Here is a 26,064-nt window from a genome sequence, read left to right on the forward strand (position 1 = left end):
CTTTCGTGGGCTAAAACCCACTTCAAAAGCTTATGCCCAAATAAATTTGTTCGTTTCTAAGGTGCCACAAGGACTCCTCATTGTTTTTGCTGATACAGACCAACACAGCTACCACTCTGAAACTAGAAAAGTTATTTGTCATAGTATTTTTAATGAACGTTTTTGTTGATGCACGTCAGAAAAAATAACTGTTATCCTCAGGCTTATCACACGTGTGCTGCTTTAAAGGTACAAGCTGATATAGCGACAAAACAAATGTGGCAAGTCTGGTTTTGCCAAGTAACACTGTCGCCTAGATCCACTAATCCTCTGGAACTGTTCAAAGAGAACTTTGAGGCTACCAGGTGGTCCAAAACTTTACTGCAAAAATTATCTACTATGGTACATGCTACAGCCATGTTCACTTTCTCTCTGCTGACTCCTCAATTTAATTCAAGCCCCTAGTTCTTGCTTTCAAGGCTTCCTACAACTTAGCTCCTTCTTACATTTAGCATATTGTCTTGTTTGGCACCTCTATGTTCACCACAAGCCACTTGTCTGAATGGCTTTGTTTTTCTCTTGTTCCATGAGTGCCTTGTCTTCTTTATGTTGTCGTATGTGCCAGGAAACCCCCACCTTAACACTGTCTGCCATGTTTCCACCTCTCAAATTTTATTTCTTCAAGGAGACTTACAAGCATGGCCAACATTTTCAAACGTGGGTGTCTACATTTAAAGTTTTGCACCCATAAGCTCCAGTGACGTCAGTGGGAACTGCTGGTGCTCAACACTGCTGAAAATGTAGAGGTGCCCAAACATGGATTTAGATATCTGATTTTAGACATTGAAGTTTAAAAACGGTAAAGTGATCCTTTTTTTAGGATCCATTGATTAGAAGTAATCCTGTGGATCCTTTGTGACTACATAATCATATTGTCTTCACCCTTGTCCCCATCAGCCCTCCTTTGTTATCAAATACTGTTATCTTGTCTTAACTAATAGGCCCTGATCCTGAAACAAGCTTTGCCTGGGGAGACCTCTGAACTCGCTTAGAGCCCCATTGACTTTACTGAGGCTCTGCATGAGTGCAAGAGCCTGCTTGCACAGAGTCATTTTTAGGTTAAGCCTGTTGAAGTCAATGGGAGTCTTTCTATTGATGTCAGTGGGTTTTGGATTAGACCCTTAGGGTGTGCCCACAGGTGTAATTTAGATCAGGTGGATGTGTACATGCTAGCTTCAGTCAAGGAAACACACTGAAAATAGCGGCGTAGCTGTGGTGGCTTAGGTGGCGGCTCAGGCTAACCACCTGTACTTTTATCTAGGGTCTCAGATGGGACTGTACTTGGACAGCTAACCCGTGCTGCCTCCCATGCTACCATGGCTGCCCTGCTATTTTTAGCATGCTAAGTTGATCAGCACATGGACTCATTGTTTTTGTACCGTAAACATCTGTGGCCTTACTCAAGTAATAAATTATTATAACAGTCCTTCCAGCCCCCGACAAAATTCTGTTGGCAGCCATAGCTCCTTATAAAAACACAAAGCTTTTGAGACTGCAATCTGTCCTGTTGGACAGGCATTAAATGAAGGAAGGAACAAGAAAAATAACACTAGTTTCATTTACTTGTCATGTTGGTTAACTTACTGTAAAGAGTGTTGCTTTTCAGCATTATTTCTCATCCCGGATTTGGAGACTAGTAGACTACAGCAGAATCAGTTAAAGCTGTTCCCAGGGATTGTATTGCATTTATATGGAACAAATGAAGGTTTTTGAAAGGGAGATAAGGGGGTATCTTTTTAAGGTCCTTGCTGTGCTCCTTTTATTTCATGTATTGCACTGTGTAACATCAACCTTTTTGAGAGCAAAAGAAAAACTCACACTTTGATCCATTCAGACTACAGGACAAGGGCCAATCTCTGACTGGCCATGCGCATACATTCACATCCCTGAGAGCCTTTGGCTAACAGAGGAAGATGGCTGCCCTGATACCCTCCCTTTTGAAACATTGCAGTCCGTCATAAAAGGTATTTTAGGGGCTGTGGCCTAAAGCTCAGGTTTTATGATTTCCATGTTAATGTACAGGGATGCCTAAAAATGTTTTTTCCTTTTTGTTAATTACGTTTTCTGGCATTTTAATTAAACATTTTACTTAGTTTCCAGTAACTCATTTTCTGTAGAATTCACCTTCCTTTGAATGGTTTCAGAGTAACAGCCGTGTTAGTCTGTATTCGTAAAAAGAAAAAAGAAAAGGAGTACTTGTGGCACCTTAGAGACTAACCAGTTTATTTGAGCATGAGCTTTCGTGAGCTACAGCTCACTTCATCGGATGCATAGCATATCGTGGAAACTGCAGAAGACATTATATACACACAGAGACCATGAAACAAAACTTCCTCCCACCCCACTGTCCTGCTGCTAACAGCTTATCTAAAGTGATCATCAAGTGATCATCAAGGAAGGCCATTTCCAGCACAAATCAAGGTTTTCTCACTCTCCCCCCCCCCCCCCCCACACACACACAGACACACATACAAACTCACTCTCCTGCTGGTAATAGCCCATCCTTCCTTTGAATGTTTCCTCTACGTCAGGGGTTCTCAAACGTTTCCATATTGTGGACATCTTAATAGAGAGGTTGTCTCATGGACTCTCACATACCTCCCATTTGTAATCATAGAACCTCCCTGTAGTAACCACAACAATTGTTTACAAGGAAAAGTAGTATTTGGCAGGTATATTATGCATTTTAACTGTATGTCAATGATTTTTGAAAGGTGCAAATGGGAAAGATAATCTTCACTGTCTGGCTAGCTGTGTCTGATTGAGGGAATACGATCTAGTAGTGGATAGGACACTGGGCTGGGATTTAGAAGACCTGGACTGAGCCACTAACCAGCAGTGTGACTTTGGGCATCTCTCTTTTCCCTGCCACTCTTAGTCTGTCTGCCTTGATTGTAAATTCGTTGGGGCTGGGACTATCGCTAGCTCTATATTTGTCGTGTGCCTAGCATGGTCATGGGAGGGGCTTGTGAGTGCTACTCTAGTCCATGGACCACTGCTTGCTTCAGGGGATTGCTGCTTTGTTTGGTGTAGCCTTGTACACAGTGTAAAGAAAGTCCTGTATATATAACCATCTTTGAATGGACTGGTGTATGGAAGGTCACTCACTTGAAGACATGTCACCAAGGCACATCTACTGCCTTGGGGGATCTGTTTGCTCCTTGTTCACTGACACAAATGAGACCATTTGAATTGCAGCTTCAGAACCTAAGGGGTACCCTTGTTTTATTACGAGACACAGAGTTTGCACAGCTGTGTTGTAAACTCTGACATCCATTAAAGGTTTCCAGCTGCATCCTAAGTGGGAAAGTAGAACGAATGTAAGATTGGGGCATCTGTGCAAGAAGCCTGTGACACAGGGACATTGCTATGAAATATGTTGCTTTGATTATTGGTCAGACCCGAATACAGTTTATAGCTAATAAGACCAAAAAAAAGTGTTTATAATTTTATTTTTTGTTATACTTCTTTAAAAAAAACCAAACACCTTGTTGGCCGGGTACTCCCAGAGCCAGGTGCATCTTTCAGTTAAACATTGCTGTGTTTATATTACTAGATAATAAAATTCTGTGGTTCATGAACTGCCCATCAATCGAAAGCTAAGATTAAAGCCTCGGATCCGATCCATCTTTTCATAAAGAAAAGCTATTCGTATAATGATGACCATTCAGTAACTTATCTGCAGTGGGTGTGTTTTAGAGGACTGGGAGCATATGTAAGCTTTCCTGCCTTTTCTTGTTTTTCTGGAATTTGTGGGGATGTGTGGTTTCTATTAAATCTTCTCATTAGTTTGGTGCAGAATTAAGAATACTGGGCCCATTCAACACAGATGCCAGTATTACAAAATAAATCTGCACTGTAGGGGATCCACCTTGTGAAGTTTTCTTTTGAAATATGAATGCAAAGAGAAGCATTGTTGGGAAATAAATTCAGTGGTGGATAGACTACTGCTGAATTGCACACCTCTTTTCCCACAGTCACACAACAGTTCACAACTCTGCAGGTTCTCTCCACTTCTCATGAACACAGTCAAATGTATGAGACAGATATTTGCCTTTCTCTCTTTGGTAAAGTTGGCTCTGGCAGTCTTCAGGACAATATTTGATTGTCTAACTAAGGTGTTTATATGGCCCTATCATTGTAGTATCTGTACAGTCTGTAATGCATTCATCATCACATAAGATAGGGCAGCATTATCATCTACATTTTACAGACTGGGAACTGTGCACAGAGAGAATAAGTGGCTTGCCTAGGGTCATAAAGGAATTCTGTAGCAGAGTAGGGAATTGAACCATGGTTTCCCATGGCCCAGTTTAGTATGCTAACCACTAGACCATCCTTTCTCTGCAAGTTAAAAGATTGAGAGGGACACTACAGGTCGATTGCCTTCTGACATCTGTGCAAGGAACTGGCCTATCCCAAAGTGACTGACAGCAAACAAAGCCAAACATCATCTGAAATGTTAAAACCATGCCACATTCTGAATGGTCAAAAGAAGAAAAAGGGTGACAGAAAATACAGGTCAAGATATTTTATTAAAATTGTATTAAAATGTTCGGTTTTATTGAATATCTTATTAGTTTTCATTGTTCTGAGAAGTTTTGTTCAGGCCAAAACCTGGCATAGGTATTTATAGTGTAGTGTAATCCCCCCATGAAAAATTAGATTTACATTATAGCATTCGTAAGAAGCACCACTATTATGCAATAGCACAGGACTTCTGCATGTATGCCAGACCTTTGTACATATTAGGCATGTCCTGCAGGACAAAGACAGTTAAGATGTGGAGATGTATAATATCACTGCATTGCATAAAATGCTATTACTTTTATAAAATGATTTCATTGTAGTTTGTAACAACAACAATAATAATATTTGGCACTTTCACAATGTCTTTCAAAGCATTTTGCAAATATTATTATTAAAGATATGATTTAGTCACGGGTATTTTTAGTAAAAGTCATGGACAGGTCACGGGCAATAACCAGAAAGTCACAGGCTGGTGACCTGTCCATGACTTTTACTAAAAATACCCATGACTAAATCTTAGGTGCTGGGGGTGGGGGGTGGGGCAGGGCACTTCCGGGGATGCTGCTGATCCTGGGGGAGTGGGGGTGCTTCCGGGGATGCTGCTGATCCTGGGGGAGTGGGGGTGCTTCTGGGGATGCTGCTGATCCTGGAGGAGGGTACCCAGGGCCCCGCTGCTGCTGCTGGGGAGGGGGTGGCCTGGGGTCCCCCTACTGCCACCACTGCTGCTCCGGGCAAGGGGGCGGCCCGGGGCCCCATCGCTGCTGCTTCTCCCGGACCTGCTCGGGCAGCCCTGGGGTCAGCTGCACCAGCCACTTCAGAAGTCACAGAGGTCTCGGAAAATCACGGAATCTGTGACTTCTGTGACCTCCGTGAAAAACTCACAACCTTAATTATTATTAAACAGGACTTAATTCAACTTCTGTTGAAATTAAGGGGAAAATTCGCATTAATTCCACTGTGCTTTGGAATAGATACTAGTCACAAAAAGTGACATCAGTTTTTAAACAGAACTCTCCAGTGAATGGAATAAATCATCCAATGGGATTTTCTCTTTTCAAACTTGATGGTATGATATAGCCCATAGTAAGATTAAAAGGCCAGTTTTTCTGAAAATACTAGTTGTGTTATTTTCTACAAAATACATTTTAAAATACTTTTTACTGCCTTTTGTTTTTTAATCTTTTTGCAACAGAGTTGCACAAGGTTATATTTGCTTTTAAAACATTATGTGTAATTTCAAAGTATCTGAAACTATATGCATATGTCTGGTTTTCTTTTGTGCTCTCTTCAGAACAACAAAGCTATGCGGTGTCTGACACTGGGCTTTTTATAGTGATTTATTAACTGTGTCAGAATAGTTGCTGTGAATGCTGGGACGCTCTTGTATATTGTGGCAGTTGATATTGATTATGACAGTTTGTGGACTCCAGTGGGTTGTCAGACAGCAGATAGTATTTTGTCTTCTTACTATACATACCATGGACTATACATCAGTGTTTTGTTAAGAAAAAGGCCCTTTGTCTGGTACCCTTTTTCCTCCATGTTATGAGAGAACTTGTGTAATACATTGTGCAACATATAACAAAATAGACCAGACACCCTTTGGACCAGCCAATCAAAATGACAATAGCTGTAGAAACATGCATGAATAGTTAGTTTTGCTGCTGTTCTCTCGTGAAATAGACTATGTAGTTGACAGAAATGGGTAAGCTAGTCTGATTCTGTCATTTACGAAAAAAGTTCATTAATTGTACTAATATGCATCCTATATTTCCGTTGGTTGGGAACCTGCAGACTATGCACTTGTAAAAGTTTATAATTAGGGTTTTGACTATTGAAAAGCTTTGAAGATCATGCAAGGCAGTTTTGCCTCTTCTGTGGAAATGGAAACAGGACAGTCTGTCTGGAGCAGCTTGAGGAGGGGGAGATGGAAATGTTGTGTGGAATATCCATCTTGGGGGAAATTAAAGCTAAAAAAATCAGCTGGTGTGATGGGTCCTACAAAAAGATCACCCAAAATAATGACCACTTGCTACAACTCCACCACTGTTTGTTTTTAGCCATTAAGTAGTAAAGTAGCACCCATGAGAAAATATTTTATTTGTTTTGCAGTGGCTTTATAATGAAAGAAAAACAATTAGCAGCTGAGGTATTATAGACATTCCTGGGTAGGGGGAAAATGCTTCGTTTAGACCCACCTGGACTACTGGAAAATAAATCTTCTAACTTTACATCCAGATTGCATCGTTACATACCCAACGATGTTACTAAATAATAGGTGCTGGTCTGATTTTTTCAATTTTTCTAGATGGTTATGCTGAACATGGACACAACTTCACCTGGCATGAGATGATTCTCTGCTTATCACCCCATTAAAAAACAAACAAAAAACCCAACAACCGAAAAAAGAAAAGGAAAAAAAGCCTTTTATGAACTGGTGGGACCCGATTCTGATCTCACACTGCTTTTATATTGATTCAAATGCAATTACTGCTGATTTACACTGAAGAGATGCAAAATCACACCCAGTGTGTGTATCTCAGTTTAGCTGGAGTAGATGTATATAGTAGGTGACTATTCAGCGTTAGACAGTAGAAACGACTCTGTGACAGGCAGTTTGGGTTAGTGGATGAGCTATTGGACTGGGAGTCTAGAGAGCTGGGTTTTATTCCAACGTGACCATCCAACTCGCTTTATCTCTCTGTGCCTCTGTTTTCCCTCCCCTGCTTTGTCCACCTCGTCTACAGTAGAACCTCAGAATTATGAACCCCTCGGGAATGGAAGTGGTTCAAAACTCTGAAATGTTCATAATTCTTAACACAACATTATGGTTGTTCTTTCAAAAGTTTACAACTGAACAATGACTTAATACAGCTTTGAAACTTTACTATGAAGAAGAAAAATGCTGGTTTCCCTTTATTTTTTTAATAGTTTATGTTTAACACAGTACTGTACTGTGTATCCGATGAAGTGAGCTGTAGCTCACGAAAGCTTATGCTCAAATAAATTGGTTAGTCTCTAAGGTGCCACAAGTACTCCTTTTCTTTGTACTGTACTTGTGTGTGTGTGTTGCTGCTGCCTGACGGGTTTCAAATGAGGTGTGTGGTTGACTGGTCAGTTTTTTAACTCTGGTGTTCATAGCTCTGAGGTTGTACTGTATTTAGATTGTGCAATATTTGGAGTAGTGACTGTTTCTTACTATGTGTTTATACAGTGCCTAGCACTATGAGGCCACAATCTCAACTGGGGCCTCTAGGCCCTACTATATTACAAATAATTTAATATTTTATACTCTGTGATCCGTACTTTCTAAATAAAATATTATATATTAGTGAAAAAATGACAAAGTCCTTAAGTTCAGCCAGGAGACAGAACCAAACACAAGGGTTTGATCTCTCTGATGTAGATGCTCATTGCAATTTCCATGTTCATTTATGTATACAGTATACATAATGTATATAGAACCCATCACATTGCCCAGGATCAATAATTATATTTCATAATGAAATGAGACTGTAAAGTTTGCAAAGACATTGCATTAATATAAGTAACTCTGTACTGGGGGTTGTACTGGCATCCATCACTCTCTGGTATCAGATATCACTGCCATATGTGCATTGAAATGTTTTGTAGCAAAAAAACGTGGATATGTCAAAGACATAATGGAGCAGTGTAAAAATGCCTGCTTTCATTAGAGATTGGCTTCATTTGGCTCCATCTCTAACTTTCATATAAGGTTCCTGAAGGAAATCAAATGTAGTTAGCTCTTATTCCCTATGATGACTTTTATCTAAAGTCCTGATAATCCTTTCTCTCACTCTGCATAGTTTTGGTACTTTAAGTCTGAGACCGCTGGGGGAGAAGATAATTTTGGTGTTGTGCTGCAGAAAGTGACAGCTTCATAGCATTAGTTGTAGGCTAGCAGTGACTTGTGTAATATATGTTCAGTTCCTATCAGAAGAAGTTTCTTGCCCTTAACCCTCTCACAGCTATTTGTCTTGCTAGCAGTTTGCAGTTGCTTGAGTGGAACAGTCTAGGCAGTGCATACCTGGATGTCCCTTGTACTTTACTTCCAAGCTTTAGGTTCTTTCCAGTGCAGAAGCCAAAGCACTTTCTGTCTCTCTCTGACGTCCCAGCAGGCTGGAATGTCTCACATCTCAGTTGTGTTTATTGGAGAATGCCTGAGTAGCATGGTCTGTATGCCAAAGCACTTCAGAGGATGTTGTTTGAAATAACTCTGATCTCTCTGTCTCTCTCTCTTCTCCACCCCCCTTCCCCATGTCAATAGATGGTGTTCACAGTGTCACAGCAGTCTGCACCCTGAGGGTGACTATCATCACCGATGACATGCTGACCAACAGTATCACCGTGCGGCTGGAAAACATGTCCCAGGAGAAGTTCCTCTCCCCGCTGCTCTCTCTCTTTGTGGAAGGTGTGGCGACGGTGCTGTCTACTACCAAGGATGGCATCTTCGTCTTCAACATTCAAAACGATACAGATGTCAGCTCCAATATCCTGAACGTGACATTCTCCGCTTTACTTCCTGGTGGCATTAGAAATAAGTTCTTCCCCTCTGAGGACCTCCAGGAACAGATCTACCTCAACAGGACACTACTGACTATGATCTCTATGCAGCGGGTCCTGCCTTTCGATGACAATATCTGTTTGCGAGAGCCTTGCGAGAACTATATGAAGTGTGTCTCGGTGTTGAAGTTTGACAGCTCTGCTCCATTTATTAGTTCAAACACCGTTTTGTTCCGACCCATCCATCCCATCAATGGTCTGAGGTGCCGGTGTCCCCCTGGGTTTACAGGCGACTATTGTGAAACAGAGATTGATCTCTGCTACTCCAATCCTTGTGGCAATAATGGGCTTTGTCGGAGCCGAGAAGGAGGCTACACTTGTGAATGTTACGAGGACTACACTGGTATGTGTTTATCTTATCTATTATACCCATGATTTATATGTTAGGCCATCCACTGAGTCAGTTCTGTATCAAGCTGAAATTGTTGACATTCTTACTCAAATGGAGAAAGCCTCTGACACTAAACTCTGGTAGAGAGAAGGATTTAATGTGTCACATTTGCAGTTAGACGAAATCCCATATCTTTGTTTTAAAATGTCTTGTTTGGACACATCTCTTTTACATTTGTGTTTCTGGGAGGGAAAAGAGGGTCCCTGATTGCACATCCAACTATCTTCTACCCCTTAAATAATAGTCAAGACAACCAACAGTGCTAGATGTAAATCAGTATTCTTTGAGTGCAACATGTTATCATAGAATATCAGGATTGGAAGGGACCTCAGGAGGTCATCTCGTCCAACCCCCTGCTCAAAGCGGGCCAATCCCCACCTTTTGCCCCAGATCCCTAAAAGGCCTCATCAAGGATTGAACTCATAGCCCTGGGTTAGCCGGCCAATGCTCAAACCACTGAGCTATCCCTCCCCATGTTATGATGAGTCACTCCTTATTTTGAACTATTATTATTACTTATTGTTTGTATTGTGGTAGTGCCTAGAAGCCCCAGTCATGGACCAGGACCTGATATGGCTAGGTGCTGTACAAACAGAACAAAAAGTTAAGGGTCCATTTTAAATTCATTTTAGCTCAGTTATAAAATTCATTCAGCAGAGTAAGTGCTGTAAGTTTAGAGAAGTTGCATGGTAACAGGCACACATAATAAAGAAGTTTAATCCCTGCTTTAAACGGCAAACCTCAATGCTTCTTTAAATATGGTTCTGCTATGGTATCCCCATAATATTTTTAGTTTGCTATTCAGTGCGAATATTAATATATTCCTGTTTATTGTTAAACAGATACAATAAAAATACAGTATGTGCAGCATGATCAAGTTGATGCTACATTAGGACCTTTATGCCCACATTGCATTATAATATGTTTTTTCCACTGAAATTAATACAACTAACACAGTGGTCCCCAAAGTTTTTAAGCCATGTCCCCCCCTTACTGTAATGTAATCTGTCTGCGCCCCCTGGGATCTGGGAGCAAGATTGGGGGCCGAGACTGGGACCATAGCTGCGTCTGGGGCCAAAAGATGGGAGCTGCGGTTGCGGCTGGGAGCTGGGCTGTGGTTGGGGGCCGAGGCCAGGGCCAGGACCGGGTCGTGGTTGGGGTCAGGAACTGAAACTGGGTCTCAACTTGGGGCAGGACTGAGGTCAGAGCTGGAACCAGAGCGGAGCTGGGGGCAGAGCCGGGCCGGGTGGCGCTCCCTCCTTGCCCCCCGACGCGGGCTGGCCCAGGCCCACTGCACCCCCCTGAATGTTCTTCTGCGCCCCCGTAGGGTGGTTCGCCGCACAGTTTGGGAACCACTGAACTAACATATGGTGGTCATTGGCCAGAGTTTGTTTCCCTCCCTCCCCCGCTCAGAGGACCAGGTGGAAAATATTACAAACAAATAATTCATTATCAGAAATAATCTTAGAAATATTTTACTGAGTAGTTTAGCCCCTGTCAGTCTGATATCCATCGCCGTGGGGGGTAAAAAAATTTAAACTTTACCATTATTATTGATTATTTGTATTACCATAGTGCCTGTGAGCCCTAGTCATGAACCATGAGTGTATTGTGCATGGCGCTGTACAAACACAAAACACAAAGATGGTCCCTGTCCCGGTTTTTGTCTTATATAAAATAAGATTTCAGCCATTTTACATGTTTGACTTATAGCTATTCATATTCCATAATATTTTATTTTAAAATGTTAAAAAATATAATTTACTGCTTAAAACTATAAAAAATTCACATATATTTATTATTTAAATAATGCAGGGTTTTTTTCAATACTAACATTGCTTGTTTACTTGAATGCAAAATTAGTAAATTTTAATAAATAGAATAAAAATTTGCCCACTGGTATGGGTAAGCATGGAAAATTACACAGGTTGAAAGTGGAGGAATACTGGCCCTACAGAAATGCCATCAAGATATTGATTCAGTGCAGTATCATATTAATATGAGACATTGTTGAATATTTGAATAAACTTAAAAGATGGCTTTCCCCTGTTGGAGTGGTATTGCTCAGTGGAATGTAGCCTGTTCTGAAGTTATAAAATCTCCCTTTCCCTATAAAGAGCCATATTTAGAAAAATAATTAGAAGAAAATGGTAAAATCTATCATCTCTTCAATGAGGAACACAAAATCTTGATGATACGTCATAAAACAGACATAACTCAGTATAAAAGCACTCTGTTTATCTGCTAAAATATGGTATTTATGTCCTATAAAAGATAATTATGTCCTAATAAGTTGGAATTTCCCTCCATTCTCCCCCACCCCCGCTTTGAAGTTCTCCATTTGTTTTGCTGTAATTATTAGTCATTTATACATGATGAAAGTTACTCTGTCTTCAGGAGTCTTCAGTTACTAGCACAAAGGTAAACCGAGCTTTTACAAGGTATTTTTGAAATTGGAATACTGGCTAATTACTGATTGGCTTCACTTACTGTGATGTAAGGAGGTGAGTGAACAGGAGACATATGTTTATAGCAATCATTTTGGAGTAGCGACCATCTTCATTTCTTCATTTTGTACAAATCTGAGTACTCTAGTAGTGTTAAGCAAACAGTACACAACAGTAACGCCACCATTGGTTGTGATGGGACTGGGTGCATGACTGAGGGCTTAAATTACATCTTTTACAGGGCCTGGTATTTCAAGTTAAGCAAACAAATGTAATTAACTAGAGTAATGTGGAATAACTACTTCATGTATTTATTTCCAGGTGTATTTCATGCTCTGTTGTGCCTAAAACACAGAGCTTGGTTTGAGAGCAGCTGAAGCAGTTAAGGTCAGCTGGGAACTCAAGCTAACAATCCCTAGACCTGAATATGAGTGGGGGCATGGACAGAAGTAAAAATGGTGATATAGCTCTTGATATACCTTGTGCTCTTGAGGGCAGGGGCCTAATTCTGAGACCTGCACAGTCGTTGGAGGCATAGATGCAACTTGGGGGAATGGAAAAAAGTTAAAGGGATCTAGCCCCACCAATGTTTTACTCTCTTTCAGTGGAGGGTATTCCTTCTGCCTTTTCTTTGGCCACCCCAACACCTGGGGGGAGCAGTTGTTATAAAAATAGTGCCTCAGAGTTTCCTGGGCCCTCTGCACCTCTTTGGCTTTTATTTCAGAGAGGGGGATGTAAATCTTAAATCATCTAGGTAATTAAATGTAGTGATCAGAGAGATCTTGTACATGTTGCACTGCAGTTTTTCTGTAAGCTTCACTATCATGTTACTGTATTGACATGAGAAACCACGAAGTGAAACCTTACTCTCCCATCATGTGTCATGCAGATCATCATTACTGGTTGGATTTCATTGTGCTAGGTGCTGTACAACTGTACGAGATAGTACCCGCCCTAAGGAGATTTCAGTCTAAAAGACAAAGCTTAACAGGTGCATGAGACAAACAAATGAGATGGGGTAACAAATATTGTAGGATGTTTGCAATTCTTAGTAAGTCAGTCACAAATAATCACAACTTTCCACTTGCCTAATCAAGGACTTGGTCTTCTAAGTACAATGCCTTAAATATCTAGTGTTCACACTGTTTCTATATGAGAAGTTTACTATTTTTATGTTTCAATGTTCAGTTTGCATTTCCGTGCAGATTAAAATATAGTGCCTTTTTCACTGCAAGACAGCACCACTATTGCACACTTAATTTACACTTTTGTGGTTCCTACATAGTCAGAGAATAGCTAAGAGTATGTTTACACTTGAAATGCTACAATGCCACAGGGGCCGTGGTGCAGCTGCTCCACTGTACTGCTTCATTGTGGATACTACCTACGCTGATGAGAGGGGTTCTCCTGTCACTGTAGTTAATCCACTTCCTGGACAGGCAGTAGCTAGGTAGACAGATGAATTCTTCTTAAGATTCTATACAGTAACACTGCACTGAGATATTCAGAGCAGTGGAATTCATTGTATTTCTCTAAGGCCCGGTTTATGCTAAAATCTTAGGTTTACCCAGCTAAATTGCTCAGGGTGTGAAAAATCCATACCCCTGAGCGGATGTAGTTAAGCCGACCTAGCCCCCAGTGTAGACAGCAACGTTCTTCCATCGACCTAGCTACTGCCTGTTGGGGAGGTGGATTACCTATGCCAATGGAAGAGCCCCCGCCCATCAGCGTAGGTAGTATCTATGCTGAAGCACTACAGTAGTGCAGTTGTAGTACTGCCTCTGTGCTGCTCTAGTGTTTCATGTGTAGGCAAGCCCTGGAAGTCTGGCCATTTAGTTTTATTCATGGTGTATTTGCCAGTGTTAATAGCTGGTCTTTAGTTAAGTGATCCAGGTCATGCTGGAAAAACCACTCATAGTCTTAAGCAGATGTAGAGCGCAGTAAGTCCTCAATCCAGTCATGAATTTTTTAAGCTATGTACAAGCAGTATGAGAAAATGCAGAGATTCATTCAGTTCTGTGGTATTGTCAGGGATTTCTATTCTTTAGCCAATAATATCCCAGTTTGGTCTTCATCTGAGATGAGATTCTAATTTTTCAAGCCAGGTATACTTACTCGGAAGGTTTTCAGCTTCCACAGACATGATGAGTCCGGAAATCTGGCAGCCAGGCTAGCCATAATGAGCATATTATGTTGTTCAGAATGTCTTAAATTCTGTTCTCAGTTACACTTGTGCAGCTCCATTTAAGTCAGAGGGATTGCTTGTGTGTAACAGAGCAAAATCTTGCCTAATGTACCTTAATATGATTCCTTCAGGCACCTCATTGTAGTCCTAAAGTCTGGGTTTGTTTATTAGAGACTCTCCAATTTTCATAACTGTTAGGCTTATCCTTATGTTGTATAAAAGAATTTTGATGACCAAATTAATAATCTGACACATAAGAACAATAACAAACAAATCCTGTTGTTCCCAAATGCTTCTCTAGATCTAGTAATTTTGACTGCTTAATGGATCATCTTTTTGAGTTACCAGAAGCAAATGTTAAAGAACGACAGTGTGATGGATTCATCTTAAAACCTTTTTCTACTGTCCTGTAACTAGTTCCTCTTCACTGCTACAAAGGCGTGACTGTTGGCCCAGTCTTTATAGCCAGCTGACTGTACTGGTAATGTTTAAGTGCACATCCACCTGAACTCAGCAGAATTGTATGTTGTCAATGTACTAAAAACAATGGGAAGTCTTCCTATAAGGATTCCTTTTCAACCGATCAACACGTATTAATTCCAGACACTGAGTAGGGCAGTGAATGGCTCACAATGTTTTAACAATGGGCACAATACACCTTTTCCCACTCCTAACAAGTGTAAACATTTTTCTGACTAAAATAGTCTCTTAATATTGTTTGTGTGAAAGTCAAGAGGAGTGTTGAGTATTGCTTTTGTAATTCCTTGGATTGTTTCCTGAAGGCTCAGAGGAATATTGGTTATTTTTACTTCTAGTTTTAGTATGGCATTAAAATAGGACAGTTGATTTTAAAATGAGAGAGATCCTTTGAAGTAAGAAAGTCCTGTGTCCTATTAAAGTTCAGAAAATTTCTCCTCTATTTCCCCAGTAGGGTGTCATGTTGTTATTATCATGGTCCTGTCTTAGTCGTTTGCTCATTCAGGTCTCGGTTTGTATGTTCATGACAGTCACATAGCTCTAACAAAGCATCACTGCATGGACATGAAACAAAATTGTCATTTTATGTCTATGCGGCTGCCTGTCTCCTCTGCATCACCATAACTCAGTCTGGTGTCTGCACCTGTTTTCAATAGAAATTAAAATGTTCTTACAGAACCAGCGGAGGTCCTTGTATTTTTAGCGGTTCTAGGCCTAATACCGCCTGTATGGCTGTTCCCTAGCTACTTTTCTTGCCTTCTTTCTGGCCATGATGGAAAATCTCCTCTCCCTTTAATTGAAATAAACTGATGTTTTAATTGCTCTGAGGCTGATGTTGGAAGCCCTCTCATTGATTCAAATGGAGTCTGTACCCAGAGTGCTTTGGGAACAACCAGTGTTCTCACTACACCCAACTTGTATTCCTTTTAAAACCAGCAAGGCTAAAAGCATTCAGTGTGCTGAAACTTTTGGCAATGCAGCGAGGTGTCTGGAGGTAGCATTTAGCTACTGCAAAATGCTTAGAGGGCACGGCTAGCACAAAAGCTGGAAAAACCTATCCACTTCTTTCCTTTGTAACAACTATACATGTTGACTCATAATGCCTCATAAATCTTATTTCTCGGTGCTTTGAATTTTTCCCTTAAGACTGTTACATTTAACCATGCTGAGGAGCAATGAACCCCAGATGTTTCCGTGTGAGCTGACTTAATATCTGAATGTATGAGGAATCTCTACAACCTCTTCTTTGCAATTAACCACAGACAGTAGGTCTTTCCTCTGTTATTCTACATTCCGTTCTGCATTTCAGGAACGCCATACTCCTTTGTGATATATAATTGACTTTTTCTCTTCTGGGTAATGCCCCATTTGTATTACATAGTCATGGAAGGAAGCTCATCAGTTTTGGGCACTTCACCGTAAGAAGGATTTTAATGCTGATGCGTATCATTTGTCAAAAACCTTTTTGTGTTTTTTGTAAAAGAACCTTGATTTCTTATAATTACATGTTGCACTTATAAAGCACCTTCCATCAATGTTCTTTGCAAATAATGACGAATTAAGCTTCAAAAGAAGCTCTTTGAGGTAGAGAAGTGCTGCTACCTTCAATTTACAGGTGGGGAAACTGAGGCACAGAGAGGCTTGACATTGCAAGGGTCATTCACCAGTTCTAGGTCAAAGCCAGGAATATAAACCTCCCCTGCACTCTTGTTTCCCTGCGCTCTTCCACTGGCACAAGTGGCCTTAAACCTGGCGGATCTCACCTGTGAAGGGGAATTCTCTGGTGGCATAGAGTTTCCATAGTGGCTCATATATCTAGCCCTACTGTCTGTAACCGGCGGGATTGTGGGTCTGGCCCGGGGAGCTGGTTTTCTTTTACCTTGGTGGTCCCTGGCTGGGACAGTAGAGATTCCAGTTGACCTAAGCAGAATCCCTCGTGGACCTCTGGGGAAGCACACACTGAAGCAGCAGCTGCACTGCCTTTTCAAAGGATGCAGCATGTGCCGGGCTCCTCCTTGCACTCTTGAGATGCTAGCACCAAGGGTGGTACTAACCAGTGAAGAACAATGGCTTCGCTCCTCAGCCACACTATGATATGAACTGGTATAGGCTGGAAAAGGAGACAGTCTCCCCCAGTTGTGTCACCCACTCAGGGCCAGCCACAAGTTTACCTGCAAGAGAATCATTTTCATGTGGAAGTTGAGGGTCAGTGGGAGCCGCAGATGCTCATCACCTCTGAAAATCAGGCCACCTCTACTTAGGTGTCTAAATATGGATTTAAGAATCTAATTTTAGGCTCCACTTTTGACAGTTTGAGTTCTATATATATATATCATTAATTGCGCAGGCTACAAATGCAGGTGCAATATATTTGGCATCGCATTGAAGTTAATACCTTAACAGTGAAATTAACGCCATAGAAAGGGGGGAAAAATCTCAATCTATTTTTAAAACTTGAGATGAAATAGACACAGAAGCCGTTCTGACGCAAAGTTTCTATTTAGAAAACCTGGATCAGGCTTTCTTAAAATTTGAAGCCACAAACATTCTGAATGCATTGTTTGTCATCTCCCTTCTCCCTTCAAGCTGCCCACTAATAGTAGTTCCAGGGAGAGTGTACAATAAATCTTGCTTTGTCCGTTTCTCCATAGTGCTGGCTCTGAAGGTTTTCTTCATAGCTGCTAGATTCTTCCTTCTTATACATCCAAAAATGCTTCGAATGATAGGGTCGTCCCATGACCCTTAGTTAGAGCCATACTTAGCAGCAGAATCTTAATAATTAGCGTGCAGACCACTATAGAGTTTGCTGGCATTTATGATGCATGAGCATTGTGATTAGATGGTGAGTGTCTGTTTTCTCTGATTCTTTCCATTTCATACATCACCATCAGTGATTTAGCAGGATCAATTATGCCCTCAGTTACACTTATGCAACCTGTCTTCAGATTGTGTTCTCACGCAGGCTGCTCTGTTAGTTTCAAGATGCTTTAGTTGAGGATATAATTGTGCCTGTAGATTCTGTGTAATATTAAATGAACCAGGCTGGACAGCCAGGCCTCAAGGTGAATTTATGGAGCTTGCAGTTAGCAAAAAATAAAAACAATCTTTTTACTTGCAAAATTACCAAATAGGTGGAAGTCAATGAGTCACAATGAGCGAACCCCCTAAGTCCATTTTGATAGTCATATTTTTAGGACAGAACCGCACTTTTAACAAATAAGAGCAGTGCTAAAAGCTTTTACCTCTTCTTGGGATTTTACATAAATAATTAACTCTAATTTATCCACTATACAAGTAAAATCAGAGTGTTTAATACATTACTGATTCCAGGCTGGATTCACCAGTTTTTTCACTCATCTTGTTATTTGAAGACTATGAAAAATTGTCCATTCATGATGATTGAATTTAAAATAGTTAAAAACTGCAATTAAAAATGTATTTACTGAGTGAAGAGACAGAGTTTTCGCCATCTCTTCACTGTAGACACTAATTCTCCCTTTCGCATAACAGTTTATTTTTACCAGAGCATCTATATCTATTATTTGCTGCCATGGGGACAACAGAGTGAAACTTCTTTGAAGCCTGAATGAATTGTCTGGTAGAAGTGCTAAGCTAACTTTTTTTAATTGCTTTACGGACATCTCTGTGTTAGAGTAGGCAGCATGCTGATCAGCTGCTGCTGTAATTGCATGGGATTGCTTAGTGTTCCATTCTAGCCATTGTCTTCTCTCTGTAGATTTGAAGTTTGACAGTTTTATTTGTGTCTCTGGCTTTGATTGTCTGATTGTCACTCAGATTCTCCTCTTGGATCCTTGTTGTGTGGTTTCACAACTAAATTTTCTCTGTCATGGAGTGACTGTCCAAATTGTAAAACTGATTTTTGATTGATCCAAAATGGTTGACCTACATTTTTGTCCATACTTTTTGATGGACAAAACTTTGTTACAGCAGTAGAAACTCAGATTTGCAAAATGAACTTTATATTGGATTCACAGACGATGCTGGAGTTTTCCTGCAGCTAATTCCACAATCAGTGCTTACTTGACAGGATGTAGAAATTGCTGTTGATGCCTTGGTCTCCTCCTAATTAGATTACTGTGATGCGTTTGTCGCTGACTGTTTATTCATCAGAGACTGTAAATTGCCTCTAATTTTAACATCAATCTATCATGAGTTTTCCTAGGAGGGGAAAATAGTTTTATCTTATTACCCCAGTCCTGATGTTCCTCCACTGGCTACCAATGTGACTTAAAAGTTTATCAGGTTTGTACAAAACCTTCCTTTACTTTTCACCCAGTTATCACAGAGACTTTCTTTTCAGCATATTCCATGGCAGTCAGTGAATTCAGCCTGCTGAAAGACCCTGGGGTTTAGACTCCTCTTCTGAAGCCTCCTGCTTTATGTGTTATGCCTCTTGCCTGTGGAAATACTTGCCCAGATCAAAGTCCTTGGCTTCTTTTAAAACGAAGCTAAAGACTTAAACGTTTTGTTTGTTCTTTTTAATTAGTTTTATAATGGTTTGACAAGATTTCTGTTGTTACAAAGCACTTTAAAGTGCTTGCATTCAGGGTGCTTTGTAAAACAAAGTGATAGACCAAACACCAGTATAATCACTTAACCTCTGCCCTGGAAGCTGAATGTGCTACCTTGATAACACATCTTCAGTCACTCTCTATCTGCATCTCTTAAGTGGCTGAACAGTATCTAGATTCCAATTCACTTTCAGATTTTTGCTTGAGAAAGTGGGTACTTGAGTAGATTTTAAAAGACACATTTATTGCTGGTGTAAGTGGAATTGTGCCCACTTACACTGGCATTGAACCTGGCCTATAAATTGATCATAGAGCACTGCATCTATCTGCGTGAGCCTGAGTTCCTGGTGTTGGGTTCAGGGGGAGAAAAATCTTCTGCCATGTTGAGAATCTGATAGCCTTTTTGACTTAGGTTGGGATTTTCAAAGGAGTTTAGGGGAGTTCAGTGCCCAAATCCCAATACAATTCAGCAGGAACTGACTGTCTAATTCCTGAAGGCTTCTTTAAAAATTCCAGTTTTAATTTATTTGTTTTACTTTGTTCCCTGCTGAGAACTCATAAAACCTCACCTACCTGCACTGCTGAGAGTGACTATATTTTGCATGATCCAGGATATTCAGTATATTATTTTAAAGCTATATATAAAGCTTCCTCTTTACTTACTTCAGTTGCTTCACAATGCAATATAAACTACATATAAATGGAAAAACATTATAAGTAGGCAGGAGTAGAAGAATACCTATACATTCATACAAATAAAAACAGTCCAGGTGGGAGGGATCATGATTGTTCAACCAGGGAGGAAAAACTGCTGCTTTCTGAACAAGCTGCATTGTGTGTGTTTGTATGTAATAGATATATATTTGTGTGTGTGTCCGAGTGAATATACAATATGTGCGCATACATACATGGAAGTATGTATACACATATTTTGTTTGCACTTGGTTTAATTTATGGGGTCGTGGATTAGAAATGTGCTCCTGCTAATATAGAACAGTATTTGTGTAGCGTAAACAAGGTCAACAGCCAACACTTTTCATGACTGTCCTTTTAGAATAGAAAATACATGCTGAAATCTTGATTGTCTTTGTGGTTGGTTGAGAACCCTACCAGTTGTGTTGGAGAATCTGTGACTCCTAGGAAGAGGAAGGATAGTCCGGTGGTTAGGACACTAGCCAGAGACTATCTCACAGCAGTGTGGTGACATTAAATACAGTAAAGACTGTGAAGTGCTCAGATGCCATATAAGTACCTAAAATAAGGCAAAATGCAATGTGTTTGCAGTAGAGATTTGTGTTAATACTTTTTGGTCAGCACAGATATAAACATACACTTTTTTTCAACATCCGTTGTATTCTTCACAATTAAACAAGTGTTTTTATCTATTCATTTATGTTGTTAAAAGAATACCTTTCTGTTCTTATTATGATGTTGCAGGAACACTGCGTCAGGACAAATAGAGATGTACTTATCATTAAAGGTGATTCAAAGTCAGTGTATTCAGTTCAGTGATACTTTATTGTCTTTACAAACTATGCATGTGTTTCCAAAGAGTGACAAAGATAGGTTTCTGCCAGAGAGATAAGATGCATCAAGCATTTTCCCAGAATGTGGCGTGTTAGGGGTTTTACCCCTTTGTTCACTTATCATTATTGCCCATTCACAATTCAGAAGCTGGCAGGTTCCTGAGTAGTGTGATGCTATGTCTGACATTTCTGTGTTAATTGTTATATTAATACTACAAAAATGAGGGATCCAGTCACAATGGGGGGTGGTGGGGGGGGTTCTTGTGAGGTGGTTGGTATCTTGTTTGTTCTGTTAGCAGTTTGCTTCCATCTCATTGCTATGACACCCAGATTCTGTGATATCTTTGGAATGGCACTTTTAGCCTTCAGTGAATGGAAAGTTAATCATATATCATTAAGCTTGTCTCTTTCACCAACAGAAGTTGGTCCAGTAAAAGAGATTACCTTAGCCACCTTGTCTCCTTAAGACCCTGTTGCTTTTTGACACTTGCTTTGGTTAACAAATTTCAACTGTTGTCACTTTCTTTTTTGCAATTGTAGCACAACATAGCTCTAAGCATTCTTCCTTATTAAAAACACATAATGGTATTCCACAATATTCGTCCAAACCAGGGGTAGGCAACCTATGGCACACATGCCAAAGGCGGCATGCAAGCTGATTTTCAGTGGCACTCACGCTGCCCGGGTCCTGGCCACCTGTCCGGGGGTCTCTGCATTTTAATTTAATTTTAAATGAAGCTTCTTAAACATTGTAAAAACCTTATTTACTTTACATACAATAGTTTAGTTATATATTATAGACTTATAGAAAGAGACCTTCTAAAACCGTTAAAATGTATTACTGGCACGCGAAACCTTAAATCAGAGTGAATAAAAGACTTGTGCAAAGTTGAAGTTTTTATGTTGCATAACAGGCAGTAATAAAACCAAGACAGGTTTCAGAGTAGCAGCCGTGTTAGTCTGTATCTGCAAAAAGAAAAGGAGTACTTGTGGCACCTTAGCGAGTAACAAATTTATTTGAGCATTTATTTTCGCGAAGCTCACGAAAGCTTACGCTCAGATAAATTTGTTAGTCTCTAAGGTGCCACAAGTACTCCTTTTCTTAAAACCAAGACAGTTATGTGAATAACTGTCAGCTATACAAACATTTGTTGCTACAAACTAGTATAATTTTGAACACAAATATGTAAGTGACAGCTTTGCCTTGAGAGACTTAAACCTTATCTCAGTATGAAACTTGTGCTATTTTAATTAAAATCAATTTATTGAATTGGTGCAAATCTCTGTGTAGACTTACATTGGTTTACAACTGCTTATATCAGTTTAACTTAATTCGGCATAATATATTTAATGTACAGTGCTGGATTTTTTATAATTGTCTTTATAAGAAGTTTTCTAGACGGCTAGTTGGATAAAATTCTCAAATGCATGTAAACATCAAAATGCTAAATGTCAAATAAGGAAGCCTGGAAACATAAAGATATTGGAAGAGCTGGAGAAAACTAGAGCCTTGGGTCAAAAGCTGGAGGTTAAGCCGGTCTGATTTTGTCCTGTCTCTAAGTACTGGGAAACAAATTATCAATGAAAGTAGAACAAAATTATGGAAACTAATAAGAGGCTTCTTTGCATTTTTTCCGTCCTCAGGCAAGGAGACTCCTTTTTCACCAATGGACAGACAGGTGGTTACTTTATAGGAAATATAAGCTTAGAGATGAGAGATTCTAGCGTTCAGAAAGCGGAGAGAGAGGGGGTGATCAAGGAGTCTCCTGTTAAGGAAGGCAGAGTTTAAGGTAGTTTTGTGTGTGTGCACTCTTTGTTTTACAATGACTGAAATTTTCTACAGTTGAGCAACAAAGTGAGGCACTTGGACCTGAACATCAAGATAATTAGAATTTTGAAATACAGTTGTGTGAAGCATTATGGGAACTGGATTTTCATTGTTGCTGCAAACGCTCCTTTGTTTAGAGTGTCATGGTTCAGTAACTGCATCTAAATCCCATGCTACTCATACAGGTTGTTTTTGTTCTGCAAGAGTAGACTGTACTGTGCTATTGATTGTTAAGCCTGAAGCTTTTAAAGCAATCCCTGTTCTAAATTTTCAGTTTATTTCTTAAAATGAAAACTGAAAAACCTTTACCGTTAGTAATCTTTCAAATGCAGCTTTAACTAAGTGTATAGGAGCCTATGCATTATATTTTACAACACACTTGCCTGTTGCCTAAGGAGCCATAGTTTAGGTAGATATGGGCCACCCACCCTGAAGAGATCAGTGCACTGAAATGCATATTGTAAAAAATATAATTATGAATATAAAAGAGCTTTATATTAATAATTGAAAACAATCCATATGACATAATAAAGCACATTTACTCTAACAAGACATGGCAGGGGTAGTCCAGTTGGTTTAGCGTACTTGAACTTTCAGAAAGCCTTTGACAGGGTCCCTCACAAATATCTCTAAAGCAAAGTAAGAAGTCATGGGATAAGAGGGAAGGTCCCTTCATGGATCAGTAACTGGTTAAGCAGTGGTTCCCAAACTTTTTGTATGGGTGACCCCTTTCACTAAGCAAGCCTCTGAGTGCTTATAAATTAAAAACACATTTTTTAATATTTAACACTATTTTAAATGCTAAATTTATAACCATATTGTTTAAAATGAATTTACCTTTTCTCACCGCTTTTAAATTAAGACTAAAACACATTTTTATCAAATTATTGTTGTAAGCAGATAAGTTAGTTTTACAAATAGTTACTGTTTAATACTGGGGGGTGCAAAGAAACTTTGTCAGTATCACTTTTCAAAGCAGACTTAGTGCCCCATTGCCACCCTTACTTCTGTGCTGCTGCGGTGGCAGCGATGCCTTCAGAGCTAGGTGGCTTGTGACCCCCACATCATAACCTCGTGCTGAGGGGTCATGACCCCCAGTTTGAGCACCCCTGGGTTAAAGGATAGGGAAACAAAGGATAGGAATAAATGGTCAGTTTTCACAATGGAGAGAAGAAAATAGCATGGTCCCCCAAGGATCAGTACTAAGATCTGTGCTGTTCAGCGTATTCATAAATTATCTGGAAAAGGGGTGAACAGTGAGGTGGCAAAGTTTGCAGATGATACAAAATTAGTTTTACTCAAGGTAGTTAAATCCATAGCTGACTGTGAAGAGTTATAAAGGGATCTCACTTAACTGGGTGATTGGGCAACAAAATGGCATATGAAATTCATGTTGTAAAGTACAAAGTCATGCATATTGTAAAACATCATCCCAACTATACATACAAAATGATGGGGTCTCTTTCTTGTTATCACTCAAGAAGGAGATCTTGGAGTCATTATGGATAGTTCTCTGAAAACATCAGCTCAATGTACAGCGGGAGTGGGGGCGCCTCAGGAGGGCGGCCCTGTGGGTGCTGGGGAGGATGCCCCGGGGGGCTGCCATGAGTGCTGGGGAGAGGGTTGTGGCCCCAGGGGGCACCACAGGTGCTGGGGAGGGAGTTGTGGCCCAGGGGGTTCCACAGGTGTGGGCGGGGGAGGTTGGTGGGGCTGGGGCAGCTCCCTACCCGGCTCCTGGGAAGCGGTGACCCTAGTTCCATGTGCTGCCTCTGCTCCACCCCAAATCCCCAGTTCTGCAGCTCCCATTGGCTGGGAAACACGGCCAATGGGAGCTGCGGGGGCGGTGCCTGCGGGCACAGTACTCCAGCTGAGGCCTAACCAGTGCCAAGTAGAGCGGTACTATCACCTCCTGTGACTTGCATGCTATGCCTTTGTTAATGCAAAACCTAAAATTGCATTTGCTTCTTTTGCAACAGTATCGCATTGCTGACTCATGTTGAGGTTGTGATCCACCACAACTCCCAGATCCTTCCTAGCAGTGCTGCTACAAAGCCAGTTATCCCCCATTCTGTATTTGTGCATTTGGTTTTTCTTCTGTAGGTGTAGCACCTTGCATTTGTCTTTGTTGAATTTCATTTTGTTGTCTATAACCCAGTTCTCCAATTTATCAAGATCCCTTTGAATTTTAGTGCTATCCTCCAAAGTGTTGGCAATCTGCCTAGTTTTTTTGTCTTCTGCAAATTTGATCAGTATGTTCTCTATTCCTATATCAAGGTTATTAATAAATATGTTAAACACTGGATGCAGAACAGATGCCTGTGGAGCCCCACTTGAGACCTCCTTCCAGTCTAATATCATTCCATTAATAGTTACTCTTTGTTTGCAGTTGTTTAATACAAGACACAGTCAACCTGTGGAACTCATTACCAGTGGATGTTGTGAAGGCCAGAAGTATAACTGGGTTCAAAAAGAATTAGATACATACATGGAGGATAGGTCCATCAATGGCTATTACCCAAGATGGTCAAGAACATAATGAAATGCTCTTGATGTCCCTAAACTTGTGACTGCTGGAAGTTAGGGCTGGACCACAGGGGATGGATCACTCAATAATTGCCCTGATCTGTTCATTCCCTCTGAAGCATTTGGTACTGGCCACTGTTGGAAGACAGGACACTGGGTTAGATGAACCATTGGTCTGACCCACTATGTCTGTTCTTATGTTCTTAATCTTTTAAAGTTACCTTAAAATGAAAGCATATTTTGAAAAATAGCAGCAAAATAATCTAGAAAATAGAATTAATAACGTTTAATTACAAGCTTTGGAACTTGACAGGATTCATTTTCCATCAGTCCCTTTAAAAAAAAAAACCTAAAAGCCTAAAAATAAAATGTACTCTTTTGAATTTCCACCTAGTTATAGCTCAAAGATTAGGCTTAGCTCAAGGTTTTGCACACAAGATACCTTACGTTGCACATGACCAATGACTTTTGTAAGATGTTAAGAAAATGTGGCTGTTTCCTGTCTTAGACCAGGTCTACGCTATCAACTTACATTGGTAGAACTATGTTGCTGAGGGGTGTGAAAAATCCACACCCCTGAGTGTTGAGGGTGCTATGTTGATGGGAGGGTTTCTCCCATTGACTTAGCTACTCCAATGGGAGAAGCTTTCCTATCAGCATAGTAGTGTCTCCACTAAAGCGCTATAGCAGCGCAGATGCAGCATTGTAAGTGTAAACCAGCTCTTCCTCACTTTCGGGGGGGGTGTTGGTTTTGCTTTTACTTACATTTCTAATGTTTTTTTAGACTAGAACTATTTTTATCACGTGGTTAAGGTTTTAATGCTACTCCCTATATTTTTTGGATGACTGTTCTTTGTTGTTCAGGAACCCTTTTTGGAGACAGGAGAGGAATGATATCACGGACATCAAATTAGTTTTGCTAGTTCTGTGCACCACTTAAAGCAAAGCACCTTAACCTACAGTATAACCTGTAGTAATGATAGAGATACTGTGCTTTTGTAC

General features: G+C 40.3%; 1 protein-coding gene across 1 annotated transcript in view; it reads left to right on the top strand.

Moving 5' to 3' along the window:
* Window positions 1-26,064, top strand: part of CELSR1 (cadherin EGF LAG seven-pass G-type receptor 1) — a 258,104-nt gene that overhangs the window by 99,580 nt on the left and 132,460 nt on the right. Inside the window, exon 2 of the mRNA XM_074942418.1 lies at window positions 8,858-9,496. Within this exon, the coding sequence (XP_074798519.1) occupies window positions 8,858-9,496 (639 nt within the window). The remainder of the gene's footprint in view (window positions 1-8,857; window positions 9,497-26,064) is intronic.

Source organism: Natator depressus, chromosome 1, assembly GCF_965152275.1.
Source record: "Natator depressus isolate rNatDep1 chromosome 1, rNatDep2.hap1, whole genome shotgun sequence".
Lineage (NCBI taxonomy): Eukaryota > Metazoa > Chordata > Testudines > Cheloniidae > Natator > Natator depressus.